The sequence below is a fragment of the Ursus maritimus genome, unplaced genomic scaffold (genome assembly GCF_017311325.1).
Source record: "Ursus maritimus isolate PB19 unplaced genomic scaffold, ASM1731132v1 scaffold_28, whole genome shotgun sequence".
NCBI classification, from domain to species: Eukaryota; Metazoa; Chordata; class Mammalia; order Carnivora; family Ursidae; genus Ursus; species Ursus maritimus.
In genome coordinates this window covers 36532098-36559928 of record NW_024425341.1, presented here as the reverse complement: position 1 = coordinate 36559928, position 27831 = coordinate 36532098, and the positions used below count along the sequence as shown (strand labels likewise).

Genomic DNA, 27831 nt, shown 5'->3' with positions numbered 1-27831 from the left:
GGGGAGGCGGCGGAGCCGGCAGGGCGGCAGTGAAGGAGCACCTGCGATGGGGAGTAGGCACGGGGAGGGCCGCGAGGAGCCATAAGCCCCGGTGGACTGGGTGGCGCTGCGCTCCGAGGGCACGATGGCAGGGCCGTGGGGCGCGCCGGGCGGGACCCCGAAGGGCAATGGCAGCGCGCTGCTCAATGCCTCTCAGCGGGCGCCGAGCGGCGGGGAGGGCGCGGGGCTGCGACCCTCGTGGGTGGCCTACACGCTCGCCTTCATCCTCATCTTCACCATCGTGGTGGACGTCCTGGGCAACCTGCTGGTCATCCTGTCTGTGTATCGGAACAAGAAGCTGAGGAACGCAGGTAGGGGCTCCCGGGGCCGGGCAGCCCCCCATGTTCACCCTTTCCGGCCACTTTGCAGAACACAGCCCCCTCCTCAGCTGTCAATTAGCTTTTTCTTTAAAAAAAAAAAAAAAAAAAAAAAAAGTGACTTCCTTCTTAAAAAAAAAAAAAAAAAAAAAAAAAAAACGGGGACTTTGAGTTCTTTTTCCAGAGAAGCCCGTCAGTTTATTTTTCCTTTAACCTGTGTTTTTTCTTTTTTTCCTTTCTCTCCCTCTTCCTCACGCCCCACAATGAAACAAGGAGTCTTAAGTCCCTAAGGGTTAGAACACTTTGCCAGAGTCACGTCCTCTTTATTTTAGGGGAAAACCACCTCACTATACTGTGATCAATTTCTGAGGTTTATTGGATTAAGACACATCAGACACAGGTTGCAGAAAGTTCCTCAAGAAGTCCTTCCAAATCAGATCAATGAACTTATCAATTGCTTGGTCTTACATATAATTCCCCCCCAACTTTATTAAAATAGGAGAAAATAAAAGAGCCTGTGAAATGAGCAGCTTTACTTTAGTTTTGCTGCCAGGAGTAGTTTTCAGTTTTTAGCGTGCAATTTAAAAAGACTCCCAAGGCTCCTAAACATGATTATTATTCCTCCAAGTTAAACAAGTTTCCATTTTGAAAACAGAAATGTTACAGTAAAGAGTATACATATAATATACTACTCAAGCTAATTTTGTGTTTGAGTTAAACTTGCTTTATCCTCCAAGCAATGACTTGAAATTGGTTTCTCTTGGGTGGGAGACCAGGGATGATTTTCCATAGGACACTGGATGTTCAGATCTTTAAGAGATGATTAGGTGCCTAGTTCTTTATTTAGAAGCTGATATTTTGGAGGTTGCAGCACATGGGAAGTTGGAATCTTGCAGGAACTTTCGTTTAAAAAAAATATTCACATGCCTGAAATAATTCTACTTCTGTCTTATGAAAAAGAATTATAAAAAGTGCACCATCCACAAGACTTTGTCTTTTATAGTCTGTTCATGTGCTAAGCAATTTTTCAAGAGGGCAGTCTATAAAATGCCTTTCTGTAGCTAATGGGGAGACTTGGAGCGAGCTTTAGTTTGGGAAGATTTTGAACTTTCATATTTGTATAATTGGGACTTTTTATTCAGATGTACCACTGTTCCAATTCAAACCATTTGAGGGTTTCTAGAATGGATAGTAATTTGAAACGGGAGAGAAATAGCTGATTCCAATGAGTTTTGGGATGCTTGTCAAAAGTTCTTATGATTGTTCAATCCTTCCCTTTCAGTTACATTATTGTGTTGGCATTAAGGATAGAAGATGCAAGAAGAGAAGAAATGAGATAAGGAAATAAGAATGCTAAGGCATCCCAAGCTTTGAATGCTCTCTTGGAGATCTGGTATAATGGTAGGGTTCCTTATGCCCCCTCCCTCAAGAGAGCACACTGACATTCGACTTCCCGGAGAAGAAATTCAAAATGTTTCACAGCTGTATCGCAGGGACACTGGTCAATCAGAGCAGACACAGGCTCCGAAGGCCCACCAGGTTCTTAGGTGCTGGCAGAATGTCTGCTCCCTTCTGTCCACACTTAGATACTAGAATTGATGCTACCATAGTTGCTCCTTCTGAGTAAATTTCATAGCATAGTAATGGGAAGATTCCTGCACTGGAACACTAGGATTAATATCCTTGCTCTCTACTCTGTGATCTGAGAAATCAGTTATCCAAGCCTCTATTTTACACTCATGTCAAATACAGAAAACATCTATTTTCTTAGCCTCACATATATGGGAAAAGATACTTTGCATATGGAAAATGATGCATACTTTGAAAAGGGCAAAGTAGGTGATGTTATGTGCTCTTTTTTTCTAGGTATATGTACCAAAGATATGTTAAAAAGAACTTTAAATTTTTTAAAGATTTTATTAATTTGTCAGAAAGAGGTGTCCCAAAAACAATTTTAATTTTTAAAAAAGATTTGTTTATTTTAGAGAGACAGCCAGGGAGTGTGTGGGGGGAGGGGCCGAAGGAGAGGGGAAGAGAGAATCTCAAGCAGATTCCCTATTGAGCATGGAGCCTGAAGTGGGGCTGGACACGGGCCTCAATTCCAGGACTCTGAGATCATGACCTGAGCCGAAATCAAGAGTCAGATGCTTAACTGACCGGGCCACCCAGAAACTCCCAAACAACCTTTTTTTGTTACTGAAATCTGTTAAAAACAATTGAACTATAGACCTATGATTTGTGTACTTTTCTCTATGTACACCATGCTTAACTAGAACTTAAACTAAAAAAGTAAAGCAAGAGTACAATAGTATCTTGCCTATTCAAAATTCAATTATCTGGCCATTGAACCTATCTAGAATACAGCCAATAAATGACAATAAGCAAAAATAACAGGCTTTCTCCCATAGCTGGTTTGTTTTTAGAGACTGAGTGAGTGAGGCCAGTGTCCAGATAAGTCATCAATGAGGAGGATGACTGAGACAGTTCAAGGAACACCACATGTGGCAAACAGCATGGGCTGAAACAGACTCATCAAAAGCAGGTCTGAAAAACTTAACAAGCGCAACCTTTGGGAGGCAAGTTGTAAAGCAAATACCTCTGCCCACCATTAACTGCTCTTGAAACTCATAGTCCAATAATGTATTTCTTAATTGTGATCCTGAGCACTCAAGGAGCGGTCCGGTCACATACGGTGTGTTCTGTTTAAGAAGACAGGGCCGTAAGATTTTACAAAGATGCCTATCTAAAGTAGTTATTATTTTAAAATCTGGTACACAGTGGGGTAGACTCTTAATATAGTAAAAAAAAAATAAAAAGTTCCCCAGATTGACTGTAAGACCAGAGTGCCAGCGCTGTGTTACATGCTCGAGTGCAGCTCTTGTTGGATGCAAGGGTGCCTGCACTTGTTTCCTTTCAGGCCTATGCTGAGTGTTCTCTCTCTCCATCCTGCATTTCTACTCAGAGAGGCTGCAAAGAGTATGGAGAGAACATGGACTTAGGGCCTCAGAGATCTGAGTTTCAACCTGGGATGCCCCAGGGCCATTTCTAAGATGCTTCCGGTCTCAGGCCTACATGCCTACTGAAAAAAGACTGCTTCTAAATTGAGGCATAACACACACAGCCAAGTGCGCAAAACAAAGACCCTGCTTATAATGAATTTTTCCTTATGTGTGCACATGTGACCATACTTCTGAGAAATGAAACAACTTGAACTAGAAGCACTGGAAACTACCAGTGTCCATTTTTCTCTTTTACTATCTGCAAGCAGATGGTTGTCTGTACTGAACTTGGCTCTTTCTTTCTCTGTAGCCACTGCTCAGACACTGAAGCCTGAGGCTCACTGCCTTCTCCAGGACCCATGGCCACTCTCACCATCAGTTCACCAGTACTCCAGGCTAGGTCCCAGTGAATGTCTTCATAGCTACCTTGATTGAGCCCTTGGCCATTCTGTTCACTGTATCCTGGCTTTCATTTTCTCTTTGCTCTTTTCTTCTCTTCCTTTTCCTTCTTTCTTCTTTCCCATTGTTTCTTACTCCCTGTTCTTCAATACCTTTTAATCACCATCATTAGATTTGATCTCTTAGTAGAGGTCACATGTGTATCTGTTTCCTAATTGTGTCTGTTGCGCATCAGCAAAAAAAGAGAGTGCTAAGCTTACAAATATTATATTCTAGAAGTTCACTTATAAATGTCTTAGAAGAAGATATGATACAATATTTGGCTTCAGTGCTGGCCCACAACAATATGGCTGAAATAATACTCAGAATTGCTGGGTCAGCTGACATTCATGAGCTCCTGAAATCAAGCTGCCTTGATCTAGGTTCTGACCCCTTTGGAATCCTGTGAGAATGGGGAAGTGTGGTGTGGAAGGAACAGGTGGAAGCTTCCTTTCCTAACTTAGAAATGTCAGGACAGAACTTAGGGGCAAGACACGATTATAGAGGTGGGCTTAGCATCAGAGATGGAGGGAAAGAAGTATAAATATATGCATTTGCTCACAGTCGAGTGCTCTTGTGTTGGGGACAAACATATTAGATCCTACACGGAAGTGTGCGAGGAGCTTGGAGAGAGAATGGATCCAGAACTGCACTCCAGGTCTTTACTGAATGGATTTTACAATTGCAGATAAATCATCATCTCCCTGGACTGTTTCCACATCAGTAAAATGATGGGGTTGGACAAAACCTGGAGTCCCTTTTGATGCTGGTATCCTTTTGTCTACATGATTATTACACTATGAAATTAGAGATTAGAACGCAATGAAACGGACTGGCAATAAGAACTGTGGGTATAATGACACAGACACTTACAGTGATGACAGACGTCACAGACCTAGGAAACAGTGTCCTCATGAAAGTGTGCCTCACTGTCCTAAACTATCTGGATCACTTGTCTCATATATGCTAGAGAAAAAGACCTCTGCAGGACATCTGGTTTCCCTGTTTTATGTCCCAGGAAATGTACACAAGTTTCAGAAATTTCCCATATAGTTCTCCCTTCTTGGAAGAGAATGAAGTAACCAACTACACAGAAACAATAGGTTGGTCCTCTGGGACTTAGGCAGGTTCTTGTGAGTTTGGGTGGGATGAGCCAGGGACACTGATGATGAGCTGACGTGCTGTGTGTGTGAGTGAAGAGTCCTCCTCGGGGAGCATTCCTGTAGTCAGATGGGCTCTTCTAGGCCTGCAGTGACCCCTTCAAAATGTAACCACTCTGGAGCAACAGCCTCAACTGGCAGCCAGCCGGCCATTCGGTTTGTGATAACACACATCTCAAGAACGGGGGTTCACACGAGCGAGCACGTCACTCTCACTCAGGTGTTTAAAAGGGGATGGAAGATAAGCCCTTCACCACATTATGAAATAAAGAATCAGACAATGTCTCCTGCAAAATCAATTCACGATGTCTCCACTGAGGTCCTAAAGGTGGCCAGTTACGTGATTTACTGGTGATCTAAAAACCAGTGTTCTGTGAGATCGTTAAAGCCAAAAACATAAAACGTAATAAAATATCTGTATATGAACCAATTGCCCAAATCCCAAAAGAAAAAGAAAATGCATTTTGGACAACACTACTGAGGCAGTTTATCCTTTCGGAAATCTTTCTTTATAAAGATTCATTTTGCATCCAATAGTCTCTTCTTACTGTAAGTGATGCTTTCCTGCGATTCACTTAATATCCATGGACATCAGATACAATGTAAACAAAACTGTAACAAAGGTCTAACTTCCAGGACATGGGCAATTAAAACAGACAGTATTCCTCAATAATCTGCTCTGCTGTCTTAATTGAAAATCTTAACCTTTCGTGATAAAAATTTAAGTCTTTTTTTTTTTAATTGTTCTGGTCCATAACTAATTTTGCAAAAGCCACTGGTCATCTTTTGGTGAATATTTCCACTTAAAATTATGAGTATCTTACAGCACCCTTATCAAGCTAACCCCAATTATGAAAGGAATTTATTTTTTCAATCCTACAATTTTATTTTAAAAATTTATTGATTTGTGTTTGAAACATTTTTCAAGCTTGAGAAAACTAAAATAGGAAATTAGTGAAATTGTAGTTTGTGGTTCACTTTTCACAGACAGTTATTTTGATCTGATTTCTGTAGATAAAGTAGAAAAACAACTTCTTGTTTGGAATGTCTAATACTTTGTATTTATGCACATAGAGAGATTCTCAGTTTTAAAAGCACTTTCCCACATTTTGTTTTATTTGTCCTTATAAAATCTCCTCAGGTAGATAACAAAACTAAAACCCCAAATTCACAAATAAATGATCAGTATTTCTTATTCTAGGAACCCACCCAGTATGACCGTGGAAGGAACACAGGTATTAAAAATCAGACCCAGGCTGAGTCTTTTACACCTGCAGTACCTTTATTTGTACTATGTGTGGGGTCTATTACTCAATCTCTCTAAGCCTTAGTTTCTCCATCTATCCAGTGGGTACTTCTCTCACAGGGTTGCTAGGAGGGTAGATTTAGATTCTGCCCATCCATCCCCCATCCATCTACCAATCACTTTGAAGTTGCAAAATACTATAGAAATAATGGTATTATTATGTTATTATTAGTATATATTCTATAATTAGTTTTTGTTATTTTTATTTTTTTAATGTATTTTTTAAGTAAGTGGACAATATGAACAATAAGAAGTGAAATCAGTCAGAAACTAAAGATTTAGGATCTAAATCTCTTTTGCAGCATTATGGAAATTACACAAATTCTCCGATGTCACTATTTTCCCTTTCATAATAAACATTTTCTCTCCACAGCAAGTAGTACCGAGATTTTGACTGTTTCAATATCCAACCCTTGAGAGGCTGATTATTTCCATATCCAAAGCTGTTCTCTAATTTAAAATACATCAGCTCTGGAAGCTACAATAAACTTTCTCAGACAAGTATGTTACCATTCAAAAAGTTATGACCTGTTCGTGCAGACTTGGAAAATGATTTCAAGCTAACAAAGTCAATGTTTAATATAATCCTCAATTTGATAGAGTTCTTATCAATACTGTTGACATTTTCCTCCTATAGGTCTTCATGAGATTTGAAATGATTGATTCAAGGCAATTTTTTATTTTTAAAGACATTTTATTGATTTTTTTCCCCCTTGCATTCTTAGCCACTGTTTAAAGTTTCATGACTTTTTTTCTGATCTGTGTAGTATATTATTATCGAACTCTAAATTATATCCAAATTTGCCAAAGCAATCCTCAGAATTGCTTGGAAACCTTACAACAGTGGATTAAGACTCCTAAATACATCACTGATTTGGGGGGTCTGCGTGACTAAATCTGCATCTGATCTTTGGCTCCTCTAGCTCTTCATCTCATAAGAAAGTAGCAGTTTTTAGCATTAAATTAATCACAGATAAGATGGAGCTTTTCACAATCATTTTTCTCTTGGCAATTCTGAAAGTTAACCAAAGTTAAAAGTCCTAAATTAAACCTCCTGCATTTAGTTCTTACTAACATCTGATGGCTCTGTTTTTAAAAGTATCTGATTTGAAAAATATCTGAAAATATCTGAATTGAAGACAATTCCATTTACAACTGCACCAAAAAGAATAAATATGTGGGAATAAACTTAACCAAGGAGATGAAAGATCTGTACTTCAAAAACTGAAAAATACTGATTAAATAGGGGCGCCTGGGTGGCTCAGTCGTTAAGTGTCTGCCTTCGGCTCAGGTCCTGATCCCAGAGTCCTGGGATCAAGCCCCACATTGGGCTCCTCCTCTGGGAGCCTGCTTCTTCCTCTCCCACTCCCCGTGTTCCCCCTCTCGCTGGCTGTTTCTCTCTCTGTCAAATAAATAAATAAAATCTTAAAAAAAATACTGATTAAATAAATTGAAGATGATACAAATGGAAAGATATGCCATGTTCATGGACTAGAAGAATTCATATTATTAAGATGTCCATACTACCCAGGCGAATGTACAGATTCAATGCAATCCTTATCAAAACACCATAGTATTTTTCACAGGACCAGAATAAATAATCCAAAAATTTGTATGGACCACAAAAGGCCCCGAGAAGCCAAAGATATCTTGAGAAAGAAGAACAAAGCTAGAGGTATCACAATCTCAGACCTCAAGATATAATATATAGCTGTAATAATCAAAACAGTATGGTACTGACACAAAAACAGACACATTTATAAATGGAACAGAATAGAGAGCCCAGAAATAAGCCTACACTTATATGATCAATTAATTTATGACAGGAGGCAAGAATATACAGTGGAGAAAAGACAGTCTCTTCAATAAATGGTGCTGGAAAAACTGGAGAGCTACATGCAAAAGAATAAAACTGGACCATCTTCTTACACCATACATAAAAAATAAACTCAAAATGGACTCAAGACCTAAATATGAGACCCGAAACCATAAAAGTCTTAGATGAGAACACAGGCAGTCATTTCTGTGACATTGGCCACTGTAACATTTTTCAAGGAATGTCTTCTCAGGCAAAGGAAACAAAAACAAAAATAAACTATTGGGACTATATCAAAATAAAAAGTTTTCGCACAGAGAAGGAAACCATCAACAAAACTAAAAGTCAACCTACCAAATGGGAGAAGTTATTTGCAGATGATACATCTGAAAAGGAGTTAATAACCAAAATATATAAAGAACTTACACACCTCAACATCAAAAAACCAATCTGAATAAAAAACGGACAGAAGATCTGAATACACATTTTTCCACAAAGACATACAGATGGCCAACAGACACATGAGAAGATTCTCAACATCACTAACCACCAGGAAAATGCAAATCTAAACCACGAGATATCACCTCACACCTGTTATGATGGCTATTATCAAAAAGAAGAAATAACAAGTGTTGGCAAGGATGTGGAGAAAAGGGAATCCTTATGCACTGCTGGTGGGAATGTAAATTGGTGCAGACACTGTGGAAAACAGTATGGAGGTTCCTCAAAAAATTAAAAATAGAGCTATCATATAATCCAGCAATTCCACTTCTTGGTATTTATCCAAAGGAAACAAAAACACCAACCCAAAAAATATATGTCCCATATTAATTGCAGCATTATTTACAATAGCTGAGATGTGGAAACAACCTAAGCGTCCCTCAACAAATGCACGGATAAAGAATATGTAGTATATCTGGATACATACACACACACACACACACACACACACACACACACACTGCAATATTAATCATAAAAAAGAATGAGATCTTTGCCAATTGTGATAACATGAGTGGACCTAGGGGATATTATGCTAAGTGAAATAAGTTAGAGACAAATACCATATGATTTCACTTAAATGTGGAATCTAAAAAAAAAAAAACCCAAAATCAAAACAAAACAGAATACGACCCATAAATACAGGGAACTGGTAGCTGGCAGAGAGGAGAGGGATTTGGGGGGGGGGGCAAAATGGGTAAGGTGCATGGGAGGTACAGGAGTCCAGTTATGGAATGAATAAACCATGGGAATGAAAGGTACAGCATAGTGTAGTCAAAGGTCCTGTAATAGTGTATGGGGAGAGACGGGAGCTACACTTGCAATGAGCACAGCGTCACATATACAGTTGTTGAATCACTATATCGTACGCCAGAAACTAATGTAACATTGTGTGTCAACTATATTTCCATTGGAAAAAAAATACGTTTTGAAAAATATACGTTTTGGAAGTCATTTTAAATCTCTATAAAGTCTTTGGACCTTGTTCTGCTCATTCTTCATTAGTATCCTTAAAAAATGATAATGGGAATATTTGAGGTGAATACTGAGGTCTCTAATTAGAGTTTTAAGTTGCCTGGCTGATGGAAATGCCCTATTTTCTAAAAATGAAATACACGCACTCAGGATTTTCTCGGCTAGCAGAGGCAATTAACGGCTTTTGTTTTTTTGTTTTTTTTAAGATTTATCTATTTTGAGAGATAGGCTGGCAGGGGGAGGGGCAGAGGGAGAGGGAGAATCTCAAGCTCGATCCCAGGACTCTGAGATCATGACCTGAACTGAAATCAAGAATCAGACACTCAACTGACTAAGCCACTGAGGTGCCCCAATTAATTGCTTTTAAAGAAGTTGTTCATGCTCAGAACTCTGCATGGTAGCACGAATCCCATCCACTCTCCTAAAAAGTCTAAAGATGCTTCCTTAATCAGCATCCTAAGTTTTTCATCTTTCAAATAGGTTGGCTAACCAAGCTGACCTGACACATGACTGCTCTATGTGACATCTCAAGAAATTTCAGTGAAATTCAATGATGCTACAATTGGGGAATAAAATTCTGGATTTTCTGGTTGAGGTGCTCTAAGATTTAGTCTTCTACAGAGCTATCCACTTTTGGCAATCCCATTGAAGGCATTAGTCTTAGAAGAAAGAAAAAGAAAAAGAAAAACAAATAAATCTTGGTGCTGAATATTTTTCAGGCTACTTAGGTTGAATTTGAGTTGTGGAGCTTCTGGCTTAAAAGGATGTTTACCTGCTCTGATCTTGGAGTGCTTCTGGAGCTTACTGGATTGAATATTCATTTAAACAAATATTTATTGCATGGCTACAGTGTAAGATGGAATATAAATTGTCAGCAAATACTTGTTGGCTTGCCAAAATACAAGACAATGTACTAAGCTTGTGTAAAACATGGATCCTACTATCAAAGAGATTAGTTTCAATCAAGGCCCGTAAAATTCTTTTATTTTAAAATAAAATAAAAATAAGACATGGCATACAAAGGTATAAGACTACAAACATGTTTATATAGCAGAAAAATGTTTCAGGAGAAATTTGGAACTTGGTTGGTAGATGGCAGCTGAAGCCTGAAGTACTCACAGATGTTTTAAAAGATACTGCCTGACAGACGGTAACTGCGCTCCTCACGGTGAGCATTTTGTGATACACGTGAATGCTGAATCCCTATGTGGTGCCCCTGAAACTAATACTGTCAACTATACTTCAGTTAAAAATGAAAAGAATTTTAAAATAATTTAAAAAGTTATCTGTAGTGTAGCTAAAATTCAAATTAAAAATACCTAAATAAAAGATGTTAGTATTAACATCAGGATGAAAGAATACGTAATAAACAGGGAAATATGAAAGCTACTTCACCAATGGGGCAGAATCAAGGAGAGAACTTCAAAATATTGTCAATAACGGAGACAAAGCATAGCTATTGGCAAATAAGACCCTGGCTCCTTATCTTTTGAAGAAAGTGATACAGCCTGGAAAAATACCAGTTGGAGGTTTGAGAACCAGCCTAACTTAAATTTTAAAATTTTCTCACATAGTTATTAAATGGAAGATGATAAATATTTTAATCAGTAACTAGTATCTCCTCTTTTATAATTTTCTTAACCCATTCCAAAATATAAAACTCTCTTCTTATGTGATCTCGAAAAGGATAGTGTGCTTCTAACCTTCATGTATTCATTCATCCCCCCCCCCTTTTTTTAATGACTGTTGGATGTCTCCTCTGTGCCAGGTCTAGGATAATTTTGGAGCCTGGAACAGAATTCTGTGGTGAGACAAACGCTAGTTAATTCACTCTAATTTTAAAATGTGGCTTATTCTATTGATCTGGGCCTACTTTGTGCCAGTACCATACTGTTTTGATGAATACAGCTTTGTAATATAACTTGAAGCCTGAAACTGTGATGCCTCTAGCTTTGCTTTGCTTTCTCAAGATTGCTTTTGCTATTTGGGGTCCTTTGTGGTTCCATACAAATGTTGGGATTGTTTGTTCTAGTTCTGTGAAAAATGCTGTTGTTATTTTGATAGGAATTGCATGAAATGTGCAGATTGCTTTGGGTAGTACAGACATTTTAACAATGTTTGTTCTTCCCATCCAGGAGCATGGAATGTCCTTCCGTTTCTTTGTGTCGTCTTCAGTGTCTTTCAACAGCATTTTATAGTTTTCAGAGTACAGGTCTTTGACCTCTTTGGTCAGGTTTATTCCTAGGTATCTTACGATTTTGGGTGTAATTATCAATGGGATTATTTTCTTAATTTCTCTTTCTGCTGCTTCAGTATTGGTGCATAGAAATACAACCAGTTTCTGCACATTGATTTTGTATACTGAGGCTTTACTGAATTAGTTTATCAGTTCTAGCAGTTTTTTGGTGGAGTCTTTAGGATTTTCTGTATAGAGTATCATGTCATCTTTAGTGAATGTTTTACTCGTTCCTTACCAATTTGGATTCCTTTTCTTTCTTTTTGTTGTCTGATTGCCGTGGTTGGGACTTCCAGTACTATGTTGAATAACAGTGATGAGAGTGGACATCCTTGTCTTGCTCCTGACCTTAGGGGGAAAAGCTCTCACATTTTCCCCATTAAGGATGATGTCAGCTGTGGGTTTTTCATAGATGGACTTTATTATGCTAAGGTATAGTCCCTCTAAGCCTACTTTGTTTTTTTTTAATCATAAATGGATGTACTTTCCCAAGTGTTTTTTTCTGCATCTAACGAAATGCTCATATGGTTCTTATCCTTTTTCCTGTTGATGTGATATATCACATTGTTTGATTTGTAAGTGTTGAACCACCCTGACAACCAGGAAGAAATTCCACTTGATTGTGGTGAATGATTTTTTTAATGTATTACTGGATTCGGTTTGCTAATATTTCATTGAGAATTTTTGCATCTATGTTCACATCATGGATATTGGCCTGTAGTTCTCTTTTTTAGTGGTGTCTTTATCTGGTTTTGGTATCAAGGAAATGCTGGCTGGCCTCACGGAATGAAGCTGGAAGTTTTCCTTCCTCTTCTATTTTTTTGAATAGTTTAGGAATAGGTATGAACTGTTCTTTGAATGTCTGGTAGCATGTGCCCATGAAGCCGTCTGGTCCTGGACTTTTGTTTGTTGGGAGTTTTTTGATTATGAACTCAACTTCTTTGCTGGTTATTGGTCTGTTTAAATTTTCTATTTCCTCCTGTTTCACTTTTGGGAGTTTATATGTTTCTAGGAATTTATTCATTTCTTGCAGGTTGTCCAATTTATTGGCATATAGTTTTTCATAATATCCTCTTATGATTGTATTTTGTAGTGTTGTTTCTCTTCTCTAATTTGTGATTTTATTAGAGTACTTTCTCTTTTTTTCTTGGTAAGTCTGCCTAGAGGTATGTCAATTTTACTGATTTTTCAAAGAACCACCTTTTGGTTTCATTGATCTGTTTAAATATATATATATACATAGTTTCTCTATCTTTGATTTCTGCTCTAATCTTCTGCTGCTTCTGCTGGCTTTAGGTTTTGTTTGTTCTTTTCTAACTCCTTTAGGTGCAGGGTTGGGTTGTTTATTGGAGACTTTTCTTGCTTTTTGTGATGGGCTTGTGTTGCTATAAATTTCCCTCATCAAACCACATATGCTCTTATCCCAGAGGTTTTTGGACCATTGTGTTTTCATTTTCATTTGTTTCCATGTACTTCCTTTTTTCTCCTCTTATTTCCTGGTTACCCATTCATTGTTTAGTAGCATGTTATTTAACCTCTACGTATTTGTGGTCTACCCAGACTTTTCTCTTGTGGTTGACTTCTAGTTTCATAGCGTTGTAGTCAGAGAAGATACATGGTATGACTTTGATCTTCTTGAATTTGGTGAGGCTAGTTTTGTGGCCTAACATATGATCCATTCTGGAGAACGTTCCATGTGCACTTGAAAAGAATGTGTATTCTGCTGTTTTAGGATGAAATGTTCTGAGTATATCTGTTAAATCCATCTGTTCCAGTGTGTTGATGCTCTGTTTAGATGATCTGTCCATTGATGTTAGTGGGGTGTTAAAGTCCATTACTATTATTGTATTATTGATTAGTTCCTGTATGTCTGTCATGAACTGTTTTATGTATTTAGGTGCTTCTATGTTGGATGCATAAATATTTACAATTGTTATATCTTCTTGTTGGACTGTCCTCTTTATTATTATATAGTATCCTTCTTTTCTCTTTTTACAGTCTTTGTTTTAAAGTCTACTTTGTCCAGTATAATTATTGCTACTCTTTCTTTTGATATCCATTTGCATGACAGATATTTCTCTATCCTCTCAATTTCAATCTGCAGGCATCTTTAGGTCTATAATGAGTCTTCTATAGGCAGCATATAGATGGATATTGTTTTGTTGTTGTTGTTGTTTTTATCCATTCTGTCACTCTGTCTTTTGACAGGAGTGTTTAGTCCATTTACATGCAAAGTAATTATTGATAGATATGTATTTATTGCCATCTTATTACTTGTTTTGTGGTTGTTTCTGAAGATTTTCTCCCCTCCTTTCTTGTCTTCTTCTCTTTCATGTTTTGCTGATTTTCTTTAATGATATACTTGGATTTCTTTCTCTTCATTCTTTGCATATTTATTAGTGGTTTCTGATACATGGTTACCATTAGGATTGTATATAACCTGCTCTGCGTATAGCAGTCTGTATTAAGTTGATGGCCATTTAAGTTTGAACTTTCTCTTTTCTCCTCTCCTCCCCACATTCTAGGTATAGGTTATTGTTAAGTTTTTTTGACCGATTTTTTACAGAAATATTCCTTTTTACCGCTATTGTGTTTCCTACCTTCACATTGTTATTTGGGGTCTCTCCTTTCCATTCAAAGAGTTCCCTTTAATACTTCCTGCAGGGCTGGTTCAGTGGTCATGAAGTTTTTGTTTGGGAAACTATCTCTCCTTCTATTCTGAATGATAACTTTGCTGGACAGAGGATTTCTAGCTGCAGATTTTTCCCATTCAGCACTTTGAATAGATCATGCCACTCCCTTCAGACTTGCCAAGTTTCTGTTGAGAAATCTCCTGCTAGCCTTATGGGTTTTCCTCATAAGTAAATAAGTTAATATAAGTTAATGTTTTCTTTTGCCGCTTTTAAGACTTTTTCTTTATCATTATATTTTGCAAATTTAATCAAAATGTCTTGCTGTCTGTCTGCTTTTGTTGATTTTTTAATAAAGATTTTATTTTTAAATAATCTCTACACCAAACATGGGACTCAAACTTACAACCCAGATATCAAGAGTTGCCTTCTCATCTCATTGAGTCAGCCAGGTGCCCCTGCTTTTGTTGATTTTGATGGGAGTTCTCTGTGCCTCCTGGATCTGGTAAGACTTTTTCTTTATCATTATATTTTGCAAATTTAATCAAAATGTCTTGCTGTCTGTCTGCTTTTGTTGATTTTTTAATAAAGATTTTATTTTTAAATAATCTCTACACCAAACATGGGACTCAAACTTACAACCCAGATATCAAGAGTTGCCTTCTCATCTCATTGAGTCAGCCAGGTGCCCCTGCTTTTGTTGATTTTGATGGGAGTTCTCTGTGCCTCCTGGATCTGGATATCTGTTTCCTTCCCCAGAGTAGGGAAATTTATAGCTGCTGTTTCTTCAAATAAATTTTCTGCTCTCATCTCTCTCTCTTCTTCTTCTGGGACTTGTATAACATGAATGTTATTATGTCTGGTGGAGTCACTGGGTTACATAGTTCTATTCTCATTTTGTGTAATTCTTTTCTCTCTTTCCTTCAGCTTGACTAATTTCCATTATTGTGTCTCCTAGGTCACTAATTCGTTCTTCTGCTTCTTCCATCCTGCTATTTATTCCATCAGGCATGTTTCTCATTCCATTTATTGAGCCCTTTATCTCTGTTATGGTATTCCTTATCTCTGTGAGAAGGGTATCATTCATGTCTTCCACTCTTCTCAAGTCCAATGAATACCCTTTTGATCATTGCTTTAACGTCTTTATCAGGCATGTTACTTATACCTGTTTTGCTTATATCTCTGGCCATGGCCTTGTCTTGTTCTTTTATTTGTAGTAAACATTTCCTTATTTTGTCTGCCCCTCTGTGTCTGTTTCTTTGTGTTAAGAAAGCTATGTCATTGCTTTTGAAGGTAGTGACTTTATGAGGAGGAGGTCCTCGAGTCCCCTACAGTGCAGTGTCCCCTGTTCACCAGAACCTGGCCCTTTAGGAGAGTGGCCTATGTGTGTTGCTTACATCCTATTGTGTCTGAATCACTTTTCCTTTCCATGCAGTCATCTGCACTGACTCTTCACCTGTTGTTGGCTATGCTTGCTTGTTGTATTAGTGGGACTCAGGCAGGCCAGCTCTGAGGGTACATGTCTGCAGGGAACTTGGGAGTGGGGCACCAGCGTTAGCAAAATTTGCAGTGGTCTACTAGTTCTATGCTGGATACCCTGAAGCACAGTGGTGCTGAGTATGTATGCTGAGTGCACAGATGGACATGGAGCATGGTGTGCAGAGGCAGCCACACACCTAGTGTCTGGGCATGGAGTGCAACGGTGGCTGGGAAAGCACTACTAGGCATGCAGCAGCAGCTGGACCCAGTGGCAGCTGTGGCCCTGGTGGTGGGGTAAGGCATGTGCATAGCTTTAACAAAATTTGCCTTGATAACAGACACATGAAAAAATGTTCAAAATCATTAGCCATCAAGGAAATTCAAATCAAAACCACACTGAGATACCACCTTACGCCAGTTAAAATGGCAAAAATAGACAAGGCAAGAAACAATTGTTGGAGAGGATGTGGAGAAAGGGGATCCCTCCTACATTGTTGGTGGGAATGCAAGTTGGTACAGCCACTCTGGAAAACAGTGTGGAGGTCCCTTAAAAAGTTAAAAATTGAGCTACCCTATGATCCAGCCATTGCACTACTGGGTGTTTACCCCAAAGATACAGACGTAGTAAAGAGAAGGGCCATATGCACCCCAATGTTCATAGCAGCAATGTCCACAATAGCTAAATCGTGGAAGGAGCCGAGATGCCCTTCAACAGATGACTGGATTAAGAAGTTGTGGTCCATATATACAATGGAATATTACTCAGCTATCAGAAAGAACGAGTTCTCAACATTTGCTACAACATGGACGGCACTGGAGGAGATAATGCTAAGTGAAATAAGTCAAGCAGAGAAAGACAACTATCATATGATTTCTCTCATCTATGGAACATAAGAACTAGGATGATCGGTAGGGGAAGAAAGGGATAAAGAAAGGGGGGTAATCAGAAGGGGGAATGAAACATGAGAGACTATGGACTATGAGAAACAAACTGAGGGCTACAGAGGGGAGGGGGGTGGGGGAATGGGATAGACCGGTGATGGGTAGTAAGGAGGGCACATATTGCATGGTGCACTGGGTGTTATACACAACTAATGAATCATCGAGCCTTACATCGGAAACCGGGGATGTACTGTATGGTGACTAACATAATATAATAAAAAATCATTATAAAAAAATAATAAATTAAAAAAAAAAAACCCCACAAAATTTGCCTTGAGCCCTGTGCTGAAGCTAGACATGTGTGTGCAGCCCTTCCTCCTGTAGGTGGCTCTGCATTTGTGCTGGGGGGCAGGAGAGGAAAATGGCATCTGCCAGCTCCCTTGTTTTCAAAGAAGTCCCCCAACATGCTCCAAAATCCTTATGAACAGATCTGTCTCCTGTTTGCCCCCAGTGTTGTATAAACTGCTGTTGTTATGTTGCCTCTCCATGCAGGCTGCTGTCACTTTAAGGGTGGCCACCTGGCTATCACTTGCCCTCCTGGTTCACCCAGTGCTGAAATCAGCTGACTTTCAAAGCTCCAGGCTCTAAGTCTCACTGGTTTTACAAATTCATGGTATTCAGCCCCTCTGGTTTTAAGGCCAAACCCTATGGAGATTAGTTTTCTACATGCGAGCTCCCTGTTACAAGGACCCATTTCTCTGCCCTCTGCATACGTGCAGCTCCCTCCCTCCTGCAGGTAGCCTCTCTCTGCCTTTCTGACCTTCCAAACCTTTCAGATGCAACTTCTCCATATTTAGTTATGGAATTTGTTCTGCCAGTCTTCTGGTCGCTCTCTGGTTTATTGACTTGGATGTGGATTGTATCTAGTTGTAAACATGGTACGGGTTGAGCTCAGGGTCCTCCTACTCCGCCATCTTCCCAAGCTCCCTATAGACATCAGTAGTTTGTGTTTAGCTTATAGATGAAAGGGCGAATCAATCTGACTGTAATGTGGATATTTACATATTACAAACATCCCCCTAAACNGCTCTTCTGAGAAAAGAGTAACCCGATCTAGAATATGAGAAGAATTTCTGGCAGGATTTCACACTTTTAAAAATTGATTGAAAACTGGACTAGAGCAAGTTTCAGCAACGCGGTGTGGGTAGAACCCAGGTGTTATAGGAAGGTGACTTTAAAATAGGTAGGAAGGAAACAGAGGGACAACTTTGTTTGATTGTTTGAAGGGAGAGGAAAGGTCTGATAGCGAGAAGAACAGGAGGATAGAAGGCAGCTTATTTGCCAAGGGAGAGCTCTACAAGATGACAAGGATTAGGGGAGGAGTCCTTGCCCGGAGAGATGTTGCCACAGCAGGGGCTATCTGACCATGGGAGGAGCATTCTGTGAAGCACAACATCCAGTTTCCACCACAGCAGAAGAGAAGGAATGAGTATTTATCCAAAACCAAAGGTATTCCATGCACTCTCTCTCAGATCCTCTCCATGGTCATTATTATCTTGATTTATTACATATTAAGAGACTGAGGCTCTGGGAAGCTCTGACTTACCCAAGGTCATTTAGCAAGTATCATGGTCAGGATCTGAATGCAGTTGTGTTTGTTTCTAAACTTAAGGTCCTCATTGCCTCTAACAATCTGCAAAGACAAGTTTCTCAAATATAGTCCTTTGAAATTTAAGAATGTAAGACATTGCCTGTGAGCTTTGATGTACAAAATAAATAGATTCTTCTTCAAGCCAATTTATTTTTTAGTTCTGAGCCTCTGGATTTGCTATGTAAAACACGTGAAAAATGTTTTCAAGAGTAGCCAAAGTTTTTCCTATTTAAACTGGTCTTTATCTGTTTGATATTGGGCACAGTTCAGGTACAGTCAGGGTCTTATTTATTATTTTTTTTTCTTTTTAGAGAGTGAGTATGCATGGGTCGGGTGGGGGGAGAGGCAGAGGAAGAGGGAGAGAGAGAATCAATCCCAAGTAGGCTTTATGTTCACTGTGGAGGGCTTGATGCAGGGCTTGATCTCACATCTCTGAGATCATGAGCGGAGTTGAAATCAAGAGTCAGACACTTAACCAACTGAGCCACCCAGGCATCCCAGGATTTTTTAAAATTATGAACAATAATTCAGTGGGTCTCTAATCTTGCTTTCCAAGTTCAAGTCCAGGCTAAAATGAAAGAAGGAATGAATACTGGCCTGTTGGAAAAAACCAACATCCTGGCAAATAAGAGCAAAAAAAACCAACTAATTTCTACTTTTGTATGAGTGGGGTTTAGAAACTTAAGGGTACATTAGTTCATCCAGCAAACCATGGATGGAGTCACATGTTGGTTTGATTTGGAAGAATGTGTATGCATAGCAAGGATGAAAAGATTAAAAAGCAAGACCAAAAAGCATTTAAGTCTGAAACTTTGACCCAATATGGCTAGTTTGTTTCTATAAGATAGCATAGTAAGTAGTTCCTCTTTTTGTTTTCCAAGAAGTGGGTGACTTCTTTAGAAAACCACCTAACCTCGAGATGCCAATTCTACTTTTGAATTCAGCTTACTAATTCACATCTGGGAACAACAGTGTTACTTTGGTTCCTGTGGAAATGGGGTGGTATGAAATTGCCCCATACCTGACATCTTGGGCCCAAAGAAACAGTGCTGGAATTTAAACACACACACACACATACACACCTAACCTCATCACAGAGCTGGAAGGCCACCTTAGGTTGCTTACAAACAGAACCTGAGAGGGAGCTGGTAGGTTCAGTACTCCTGCTTTACTAAGGGAGATCTCTCAGGAGAAACCTGTAGTGGATGAGGGAAGCTGCTTAGGGCAGGGGAAGAGTCAAACAAGGATGGGATCTCAGGTAAGGCCTAGACTTGGCTGGATCCAACAAGCTGAGGCCTCTGGGTATAAATCCAACCACAAAGTTGTGACCACCGGAGGTGAAGGGGCTGGCCTTTTGAACTCCATTGTCAATTGGTCATTCATTTTCTACTCAACTGAGGGCAATTCTCTGGAGGAGGCAGCTGCAAGTAAATGGAAGCACCAACACTCATCAAAATTCAGGATAAGGGCACCAGCCTGGCAGAGGGCACTTGGAAAGGGTATTAGAAGCATCTACTCCAAGGCCTAGGACACAGACAGGATGTAGAGAAACAATCCAGAGACCAGCTTGCCATAGAAATGGGCACCCTCAGCCAGAGTTCTGAGGGGAGTCCATACAAGGAAATGAATTCTCCTCAGGTGAAATCATCACACAGATTTGACTGCTGCCAAATTAGGAACAAGATAGATAGAGCCACAGAAACATGTTGATGAAGACAAACTCAAGGCCCCAAATTTGTACAATGTTAGATGGGGAGATAGATTTCTTGCCTGTCCAGGTGACTCAAACCTTCCTTCTTAAAGCTCCGGCACATTGGCATTCCTGCCTGAACTGGGATGCTTCATTTTCCGTTGGCTTTAATCACAGAGCATGGCAGTACTGAGGCACTCCAGGGAAGGGAGCTCCTGCATTGCAGACATACACATCCTTGCTCCTACTGTGTAGTAACCACCCAATTTTCCCTTGATAATCAGGATCAATCATTCCACTTGGGACAGTGACCCCAGTCTTAGTCTATGGATTCCTTGGAATGAGGAGTCCAAAGTAGCCAGGTGGCAGTCTCAACTTCCAGTTTAAGGAAACCACTCTTATGTCTCTTGGTGGAGCATTCCTCTCTTGGAAAACAAGACTTTAGAACAACAGAACCTAAAGTTGTGGGGACAGGAAGCAAATGTTTTGCTAGGGTGTCACTAGGATAATTATGAGAAAAAATGACCATTTACTCCCTTGATTTTCTGACCTATGAATCCAGTCCTTGATTTATAACACATACTCCACCATACGGAACCCTACCCTATGCTCATTCAGCTGTTGCTGAACTAAACCCTCATAAGCCATTCTACCACAATGCCTTGCTTCACTGGCTATAAACTGAGTTCCTCAGTCAAAAGCAAAGTTTTTACCATAAACAAAGACAAAGGCACCTTGTAATTCTATGGATGTCAGATTGGTGAATAATTAAGGGTGGGAGAGGCAAATTCATATCCAGAATATGCTTCTATTCCATTGAGAACAAAGTACTCCCCCTTTGATGATGGAAGTGGTCCAATGGAATCAATCTACCACCACTGTCTGGCTGATATTCTTGGGGAATGGTGTCATATCAGTGTTGGTCCCTGTTGTTGACAGGTTGGGCATTCAGCAGGACAGCAGTGGCTATAACCAGATCATTTTCATGAGTAGGAGTCTATGTGGCTGGGCCCATTAGTAACTCCTATTTCTTCTGCATGATAACTTTGTGAGTTTATTGGTCAGGGACAGTGGTGACCAAGGAAAGATTAATGTCCACAGGTTGTGTCATTAAGATCCTCTTCTGCTAAAAGAACAAAACAAAACAAAAACAAATCCTCTTCTGCCAAGGTTGCTTTTTGGTGAGTGTTTGTAGAGGACACAAGTATCTTCCACACTCAGTGCCCATTCTTAGAATCTTCTCCAGATTCCCGTGTTACCAGTTTTCTAAACCTGTTCCTTCTAACCTTCGACTGTCTAGCTATACCATTAGCCACTGCCCATGAATCAATGTAAACATGCACCTGTGACCATCTCTCCTTCCATGCCAAAAGAACACCCAGTTTGAAGTTCTGTTCAAAGTTCTTTGCACTAGGAGGATTTTCCTTCATCCTTGTCCCTGGATTTGGCCAGTAGTGCTACAACATCCAATTTTGGGCAGCACCAGCCTCTCATGAAAACCCATCTGTAAAGCATGCCAGAAGTTGTTTGTTTGTTTTTTCCCTATTAACTGACCAAAGGGGAGTCTTCATAAGCCCAGAGGTGCAGGTTGAGTAAAAGGAGGCAATGAGGCAGGAATGTGGGCCATGGGCATCTGTGACATTTGCTCCTGCAATTTACTTGTGCCCTCGGTACATGCTTGAGACAGATTTTGTCTGTACCACTTCTCTGTGATGCTGTGCAGGCCGACCTTATGATCTAGTGGGTCAGACGCCACGCAGTCCGTAAGAGATCTTTCAGATCACACCATCACTTGGTGGTCGGTCCATGGCCAAGTTTTCAGATGCTGGTAAGTCTGAGTAGCAAAGTCAAAAACTGTTTCTCAAAAGGAGAATCCTAGTCTGCAAAGGATAGCCAAGATTTGTTACCAAATCCTAAAGGTCTGTAGTTACAAGTCTGCTAATGGAGCCTTATATCTTTCAGATCTGCCACAAACAATTAAAACACCATTGGATCAGATGAGTCAAACGGCAGAACAGCTTCCGAGTCTTTTCTTGTGCTGGGCCCCACTCAAAACTGCCTGCTTTTTGCGTGACTTGGTAAATGGATTGGTTTAGCATGTCAAAATTAGGGGTGTGTGTGTGTGTGCGCACGCGTGTGTGTATTTAGCGGTAGGAGGGCGATGCACCAATTCTTCTTCAACTTGGAAGGTGAGTACAGGTGATAATTTAAGTAACTTTTTGCCACTGCATGCCATGAACTACCAGTGTCCCCTTTACTAGCAGAAATAAGGTTTATTTTAATGCTTTTAAATCTAGTGTTTTTAGAGAACCAAACCCAGGTAACCCAGAACCAATACAGAGAAACCCTCCTTAGGTTCTTGGTCTACTTCCAGTACCAAATTCTGTATCAGTCAGGGTTCAATCAATTTGAGAAACAAAATCAATAGAGCAATTATAGAAGCTGATTAACAAATTCAGTTGTGGTTTTGCTTCTGTGTCTGGTGCTGGGACCTTGTATCAGCCAGGGGTCTTCAGAGAAACAGAACTCTGAATAGATCTACATTCTAGTAATACAGTAGTTTATGTTCTATTCAGAGAATAGCATGTTCTATATACAGCCGTATAGATAGAACAGAATAGAGAGAGAACAGAATATATTCTATTAGTATGTTAGTATATATTCTGTTCAGGGAGTAGTATATTCTATTTGTATGTTAATATATTAACATTTAATAATATTCTACATATTTACATACACACACACACACACACACACACACAAAATAGACTATGTTTATTATGAAGAATTGGCTCGCTTTACTATGGAGGCTGAGATGTTCCCCAGCCTACCACGTACAAGCTGGAGACCCAGAAAAGCTGGTGTAGTTCTGGTGGTCTGAGTCCAAAGACCGGAGGACCAGAAGCACCTATGGTGTCAATCACAGTCCACAGACTGAGAAGACTGGTACTCCAGCCCAAGTAGTCAAGCAGAGAGAGTGAGTTCCCCTTTCCTTCAACTTTTTTGTTTTAGTCAAGCCCCTAATGGATTAGATAATGCCCACCCACACTAAGGAGGTCATTGGCTTTACCAGGCCTATTCAATTGCTAATTTCCTCTGGAAACACACTCACAGACACATCCAGAAGTAATGTTTAACCAGCTCTCTGAGCATCCCATGACCTGGTCATGTTGACACATAATTAAATTAACCATCACAAGCCTCAAGTCCACGGATAAGCCAGCCGAGAAGAAAAGATGGATGTCAAGAGGGAAAGCAAGGAGAACCTTGGAGGAAGGACAGGAACCCAGGAGGATGAACTGAATTCCTGTCAGTCTCTCACTTTCCCCAAGCTGGGGTGGAGCTCAGAGAAGGAGTGGGAGCTGTGGGCACGCTGCGAGCACCCCCATCACTGCAGGCCAGCAATAGGAGTCAAAGAGCCAGAGCCACCAAGGTGCCTGGTGCTGCACGCTGAGCTTCAGAATGTGGAGAGAGACTGACTACTGCTTCACTTCCTCCTCTTACATCTCACGCAGATTGTCTCTGGTGGGGAACATGACCCTGGAGCCCTGCATTCAAACATCCTTTCAGCTTAGTCCATACAATATAAATGCACTCTGCATTTTGTTTAAAGATATAACTCAATGCCAGGTCTTATTGGAGGGGGAGAAAGACGTCTCAGATGGGCACTGCCCTCATGGAGTTAATGGCTTGCGGTGTAGGAAGGCGGTGAGAAGAAGAGAAATACATAGAAAAGCAATGGCACCTTGCTTTGGCCACTCCCAGAGGGAAGTCCCAGGACTAGTTCCGAAGGAAGCAGTTTAGAAAAGGCAACTTTTCAGCTGGCTAGTAACTGATTTTATTCATATCTGTGCCATACTTCACTTACAATTTAAGGTTTTATTCACCAGAATGAATGTTTGCTCAGCATTTTATAGTTTGCCTGTGTCTTTAATCACTGTGAGGCTGTCAGGTGTTTCTTCTTGTTACCAGCAGAGAGACCTCCAACTGCCTTCCCTTTCCCTTATTCTGATTCAAACATGCTTTTTCAGAATTATGCCTGAAGAGGCTCTAAGCCAGGGCCTGCCTGGCCAGAGGGCCCATATCCAACACTCACATATTTCTGGCCACAGGAACTTTCTTAAGGAAATGCACTGAGTGACATTAACAAATAAACAGCACTGTTGCAGTCTTGCATTAATTATATGACTTCATCCAATTTAACTCCGTATTTCTGTTTTCCTCATCTCTAAAAAGTAGGAATTATTCTGCATGATCACTAATATTCCTCTCAATCTCAACATCCTAGGAGTCTATAATTCCTCTATGGTAAGGACTGGAAGTAAATCCAACAGGAAAGGAATTGCTAGCCATGAACAGAAGTTATTTTACGTTTCAGAATGCACTGCTGTGCTGGTTGTAGGGAGTGTTGGTTGTCTGTAAAAATGGACAGACTGCTATCTCTCTGGAGGTACACGCAGGTGAGATGGAAGAGATGATCTTGTAATGTGTATAATCATGATGAAGTTATTTACTCTTACCTCATCGTTCCTCTTCCACCCCCCCCCACACGCACGCCCCTAGCAGTTATGATAAAGCTTCCAGATGAGCTACCTGATAGCCACACCTGCATACAGTCTATGGCTAAACTTTTTTTCTCCAGACACTTGTAAAAGGGGATTAGTTCAAAGAAAACTAAACCAATGATTTAAGTAAAGACTTGAACAAAAAAAGAAGCATATTTGCTATAAACTAAATGGAGCAGGGGATTAAAGCTATGAAAGAAATGTATGACATTGTTTATTATCTTATTTTTAATCTCTTTAAAAATAAATCTATTTATGTCAGTTTGTTATCATGACGTTCTGGGTAAAAATGGACTGCCTCGATGATAATTTCTAGCTGAATTTCATATATTATACATAGTTTTAAAGTATTACACATTTTGAGTTACAAATTCATTTAAAAAAAGCCCACTTTGGAATTTAAATATTTCACTGGTGATTGAAATTGTTCTGTGGGGACAAATAAATTTGTTTTTATTGATTTAATTTGGCCTCACGTTACCAGTTTTCAAAGAAATTGTTTTTACAACAATTTATCTGAAATTCCTACCTATATGGCAAAACCTTCCCTTTTTTTAGCCACAACTGCTCTTTTACTTCACTTCTTTGCAATTTTTGGAGGAATGTGGAGTAAAATTAATCAAACAGGAACCTCAAATACAAAAGTTGTTTTATTTTAGATATTGGGAGATGACAATTTACTATCTGCCATCAAGCATTTGAGCAAAAGTCTCAACTGGGAACTACTATTCCAGATCTGATTACAATGGGGACACACTCTTAGGGTACTGTGGTATAGAAATAGAGGAAACTTAAGTCTACAAATAAATATAATAAAAGGCAAAATATACGGTCACTCCTCCTGGAATGTGTCCTCCCTGCTTCTTCCTAGCTCACTCCATTCCTTGCTTCCGCTTTTTCTACACATACTCTTATACTTCTTTCTCTCTCTTTTAATTTTGTTTTTCTAAGTTTGAGGATCATAGGATCCCTGTCTGTTCCTTTCTGTTTATCCAGTACCTATAAAATGCACTTAAGGTTTTATTGAATGAAATTTATTACAATTTAATCTAAATTAAATGTGGTATAAAGTGATTTAGAAGCCTGCAAAACAGGAAGGTCTTCCATGTAGTTGGGCAAATAATTAAAAGCCTGGGGCATTTCCATTAATGGTGGATTTGGGAAAGTGGGTAGCATTTTAAAAATTAGAGAAAAGAGCCGTTGAAGGCCAAAGGAATAGTCAGAAACAAAGGCAAATGAACTACAAAAGTAAAGGACATACTTGCAGAGGATCTTACAAAATTCAGCTAGAGTTCCTTGTTTTTATACTTTCAACTGTGTTATTATATTAACATAGAAAATATTTAGGGTTTAATCTTTATACCTTAGGTTCTTTATGAAATCTAGAAGTATTTCTACCTTCTCCTTCGGATGGAGGTGAGAGTTTTGTAGAATACCAACATTAACTGAGCACTTATACGACAGATACTATTCAGCATTTGACACGGACTGCCTCAATCTGTCCTCATCGCAGCGTTATGAAGAGGGTACTGTCATTATGTCCATCTTACAGAAGAGGAAATTGACATTTGGTGAGATAATATAACTTGCCCCAGTTAGGCAGCCAGGAAGGGGTGAAGCCAATATTCTAACCCAGACAGTTGATGAAAAAACCCCTTTTCTCTGAACTATTGTACTGTGGGTCAAGGATTCACTGCTGTCCAAGGACAGCAACCAAATAATTCGAAAAACAAGAGTTTTGAACATGGAATATGCCTTGTTTTAGGAATGTGGGAATTTGCGAACAGTGTGGCATTGATTTGACAAGGGCAACAGTGGGCTTGCTTCCTGATGAAAATGGCCTCCATTTCAGTTATAATATGGCAGTCGCTGTGATACCAGGTTAACGGAGTTGCACAAACAGCTCTTAAAAAAAACAAAAACAAAAACCAAACAAATAAAAAACTCTGAAAGAAAACCAGTGCAATCCATAGAAAACTGGCAATAACCTGTACTTCCTAAACCTCTCTCTTTTAGGAAATCTATTTGTGGTGAGCCTTGCAGTCGCGGACCTGGTGGTGGCTGTTTACCCATACCCCTTGGTGCTGACATCTATCGTTCACAACGGATGGAATCTGGGCTATCTGCACTGCCAAATCAGCGCTTTCCTGATGGGCCTCAGTGTCATTGGCTCCATATTCAATATCACTGGAATCGCCATTAACCGCTACTGCTACATCTGCCACAGTCTCAAGTACGACAAGCTATACAGTAACAAGAATTCCCTCTGCTACGTGCTCCTGATATGGACGCTGACACTCGCGGCAGTCATGCCCAACTTGCGTACCGGAACCCTGCAGTATGACCCAAGGATCTACTCCTGCACCTTTGCACAGACTATCAGCTCAGCATACACCACAGCCGTAGTGGTTTTCCATTTCATCGTTCCTATCACCATAGTCATCTTCTGTTACCTAAGAATATGGATCCTGGTTCTTCAGGTCAGACGGAGGGTGAAACCTGACAATAAACCCAAAATGAAACCACAGGACTTCAGGAATTTTGTCACCATGTTTGTGGTTTTTGTCCTTTTTGCCATTTGCTGGGCTCCTCTCAACTTCATTGGTCTCGCTGTGGCTTCAGACCCTGCCAGCATGGGGCCCAGGATCCCAGAGTGGCTATTTGTGGCCAGTTACTATATGGCATATTTCAACAGCTGCCTCAATGCAATTATATATGGACTACTGAACCAAAATTTCAGAAAGGAATACAGAAGGATTATAGTCTCACTGTGTACAGCCAGAATGTTCTTTGCGGATAGTTCGAATGATGCAGCACATAGGGTTAAGTGCAAACCCTCTCCATTAATGCCCAACAATAACCTAATAAAAGTGGACTCTGTTTAAAATACAAAGCACTACTGGCAAGATACACACACTGCTCAAGGTCTTACTCATTTTCATGTTTGCTTCCTTTTTGACAGATGCCTAGAAACACAGCACAGTTGAGAAAACTTGCACTTCTAAGAGGTTGCCTCTAGTTTATGAGCTCATATGCTGTCAGCCTTTTGAATAAGTCTCTAATTCTGCTTATGAAGAGAAATTCAGAACATAGAGTTACATGTTAATTCGAGAATGTGGTTCAGGGACAGGGGTGGAGGCAGTACGT

At 39.8% G+C, this 27831-nt stretch overlaps 1 protein-coding gene across 1 annotated transcript; it reads left to right on the top strand.

Annotated features, from left to right (window-relative positions):
- Positions 1-58: 58 nt before the first annotated feature.
- MTNR1A (melatonin receptor 1A) lies at positions 59-27569 on the top strand. Its single transcript, XM_008710461.2, has 2 exons — positions 59-350; positions 26701-27569. The coding sequence occupies exons 1-2, from the start codon at positions 125-127 to the stop codon at positions 27567-27569; spliced, it is 1095 nt and encodes a 364-aa protein (XP_008708683.2). The 5' UTR covers positions 59-124.
- The last annotated feature ends 262 nt before the right edge of the window (positions 27570-27831 follow it).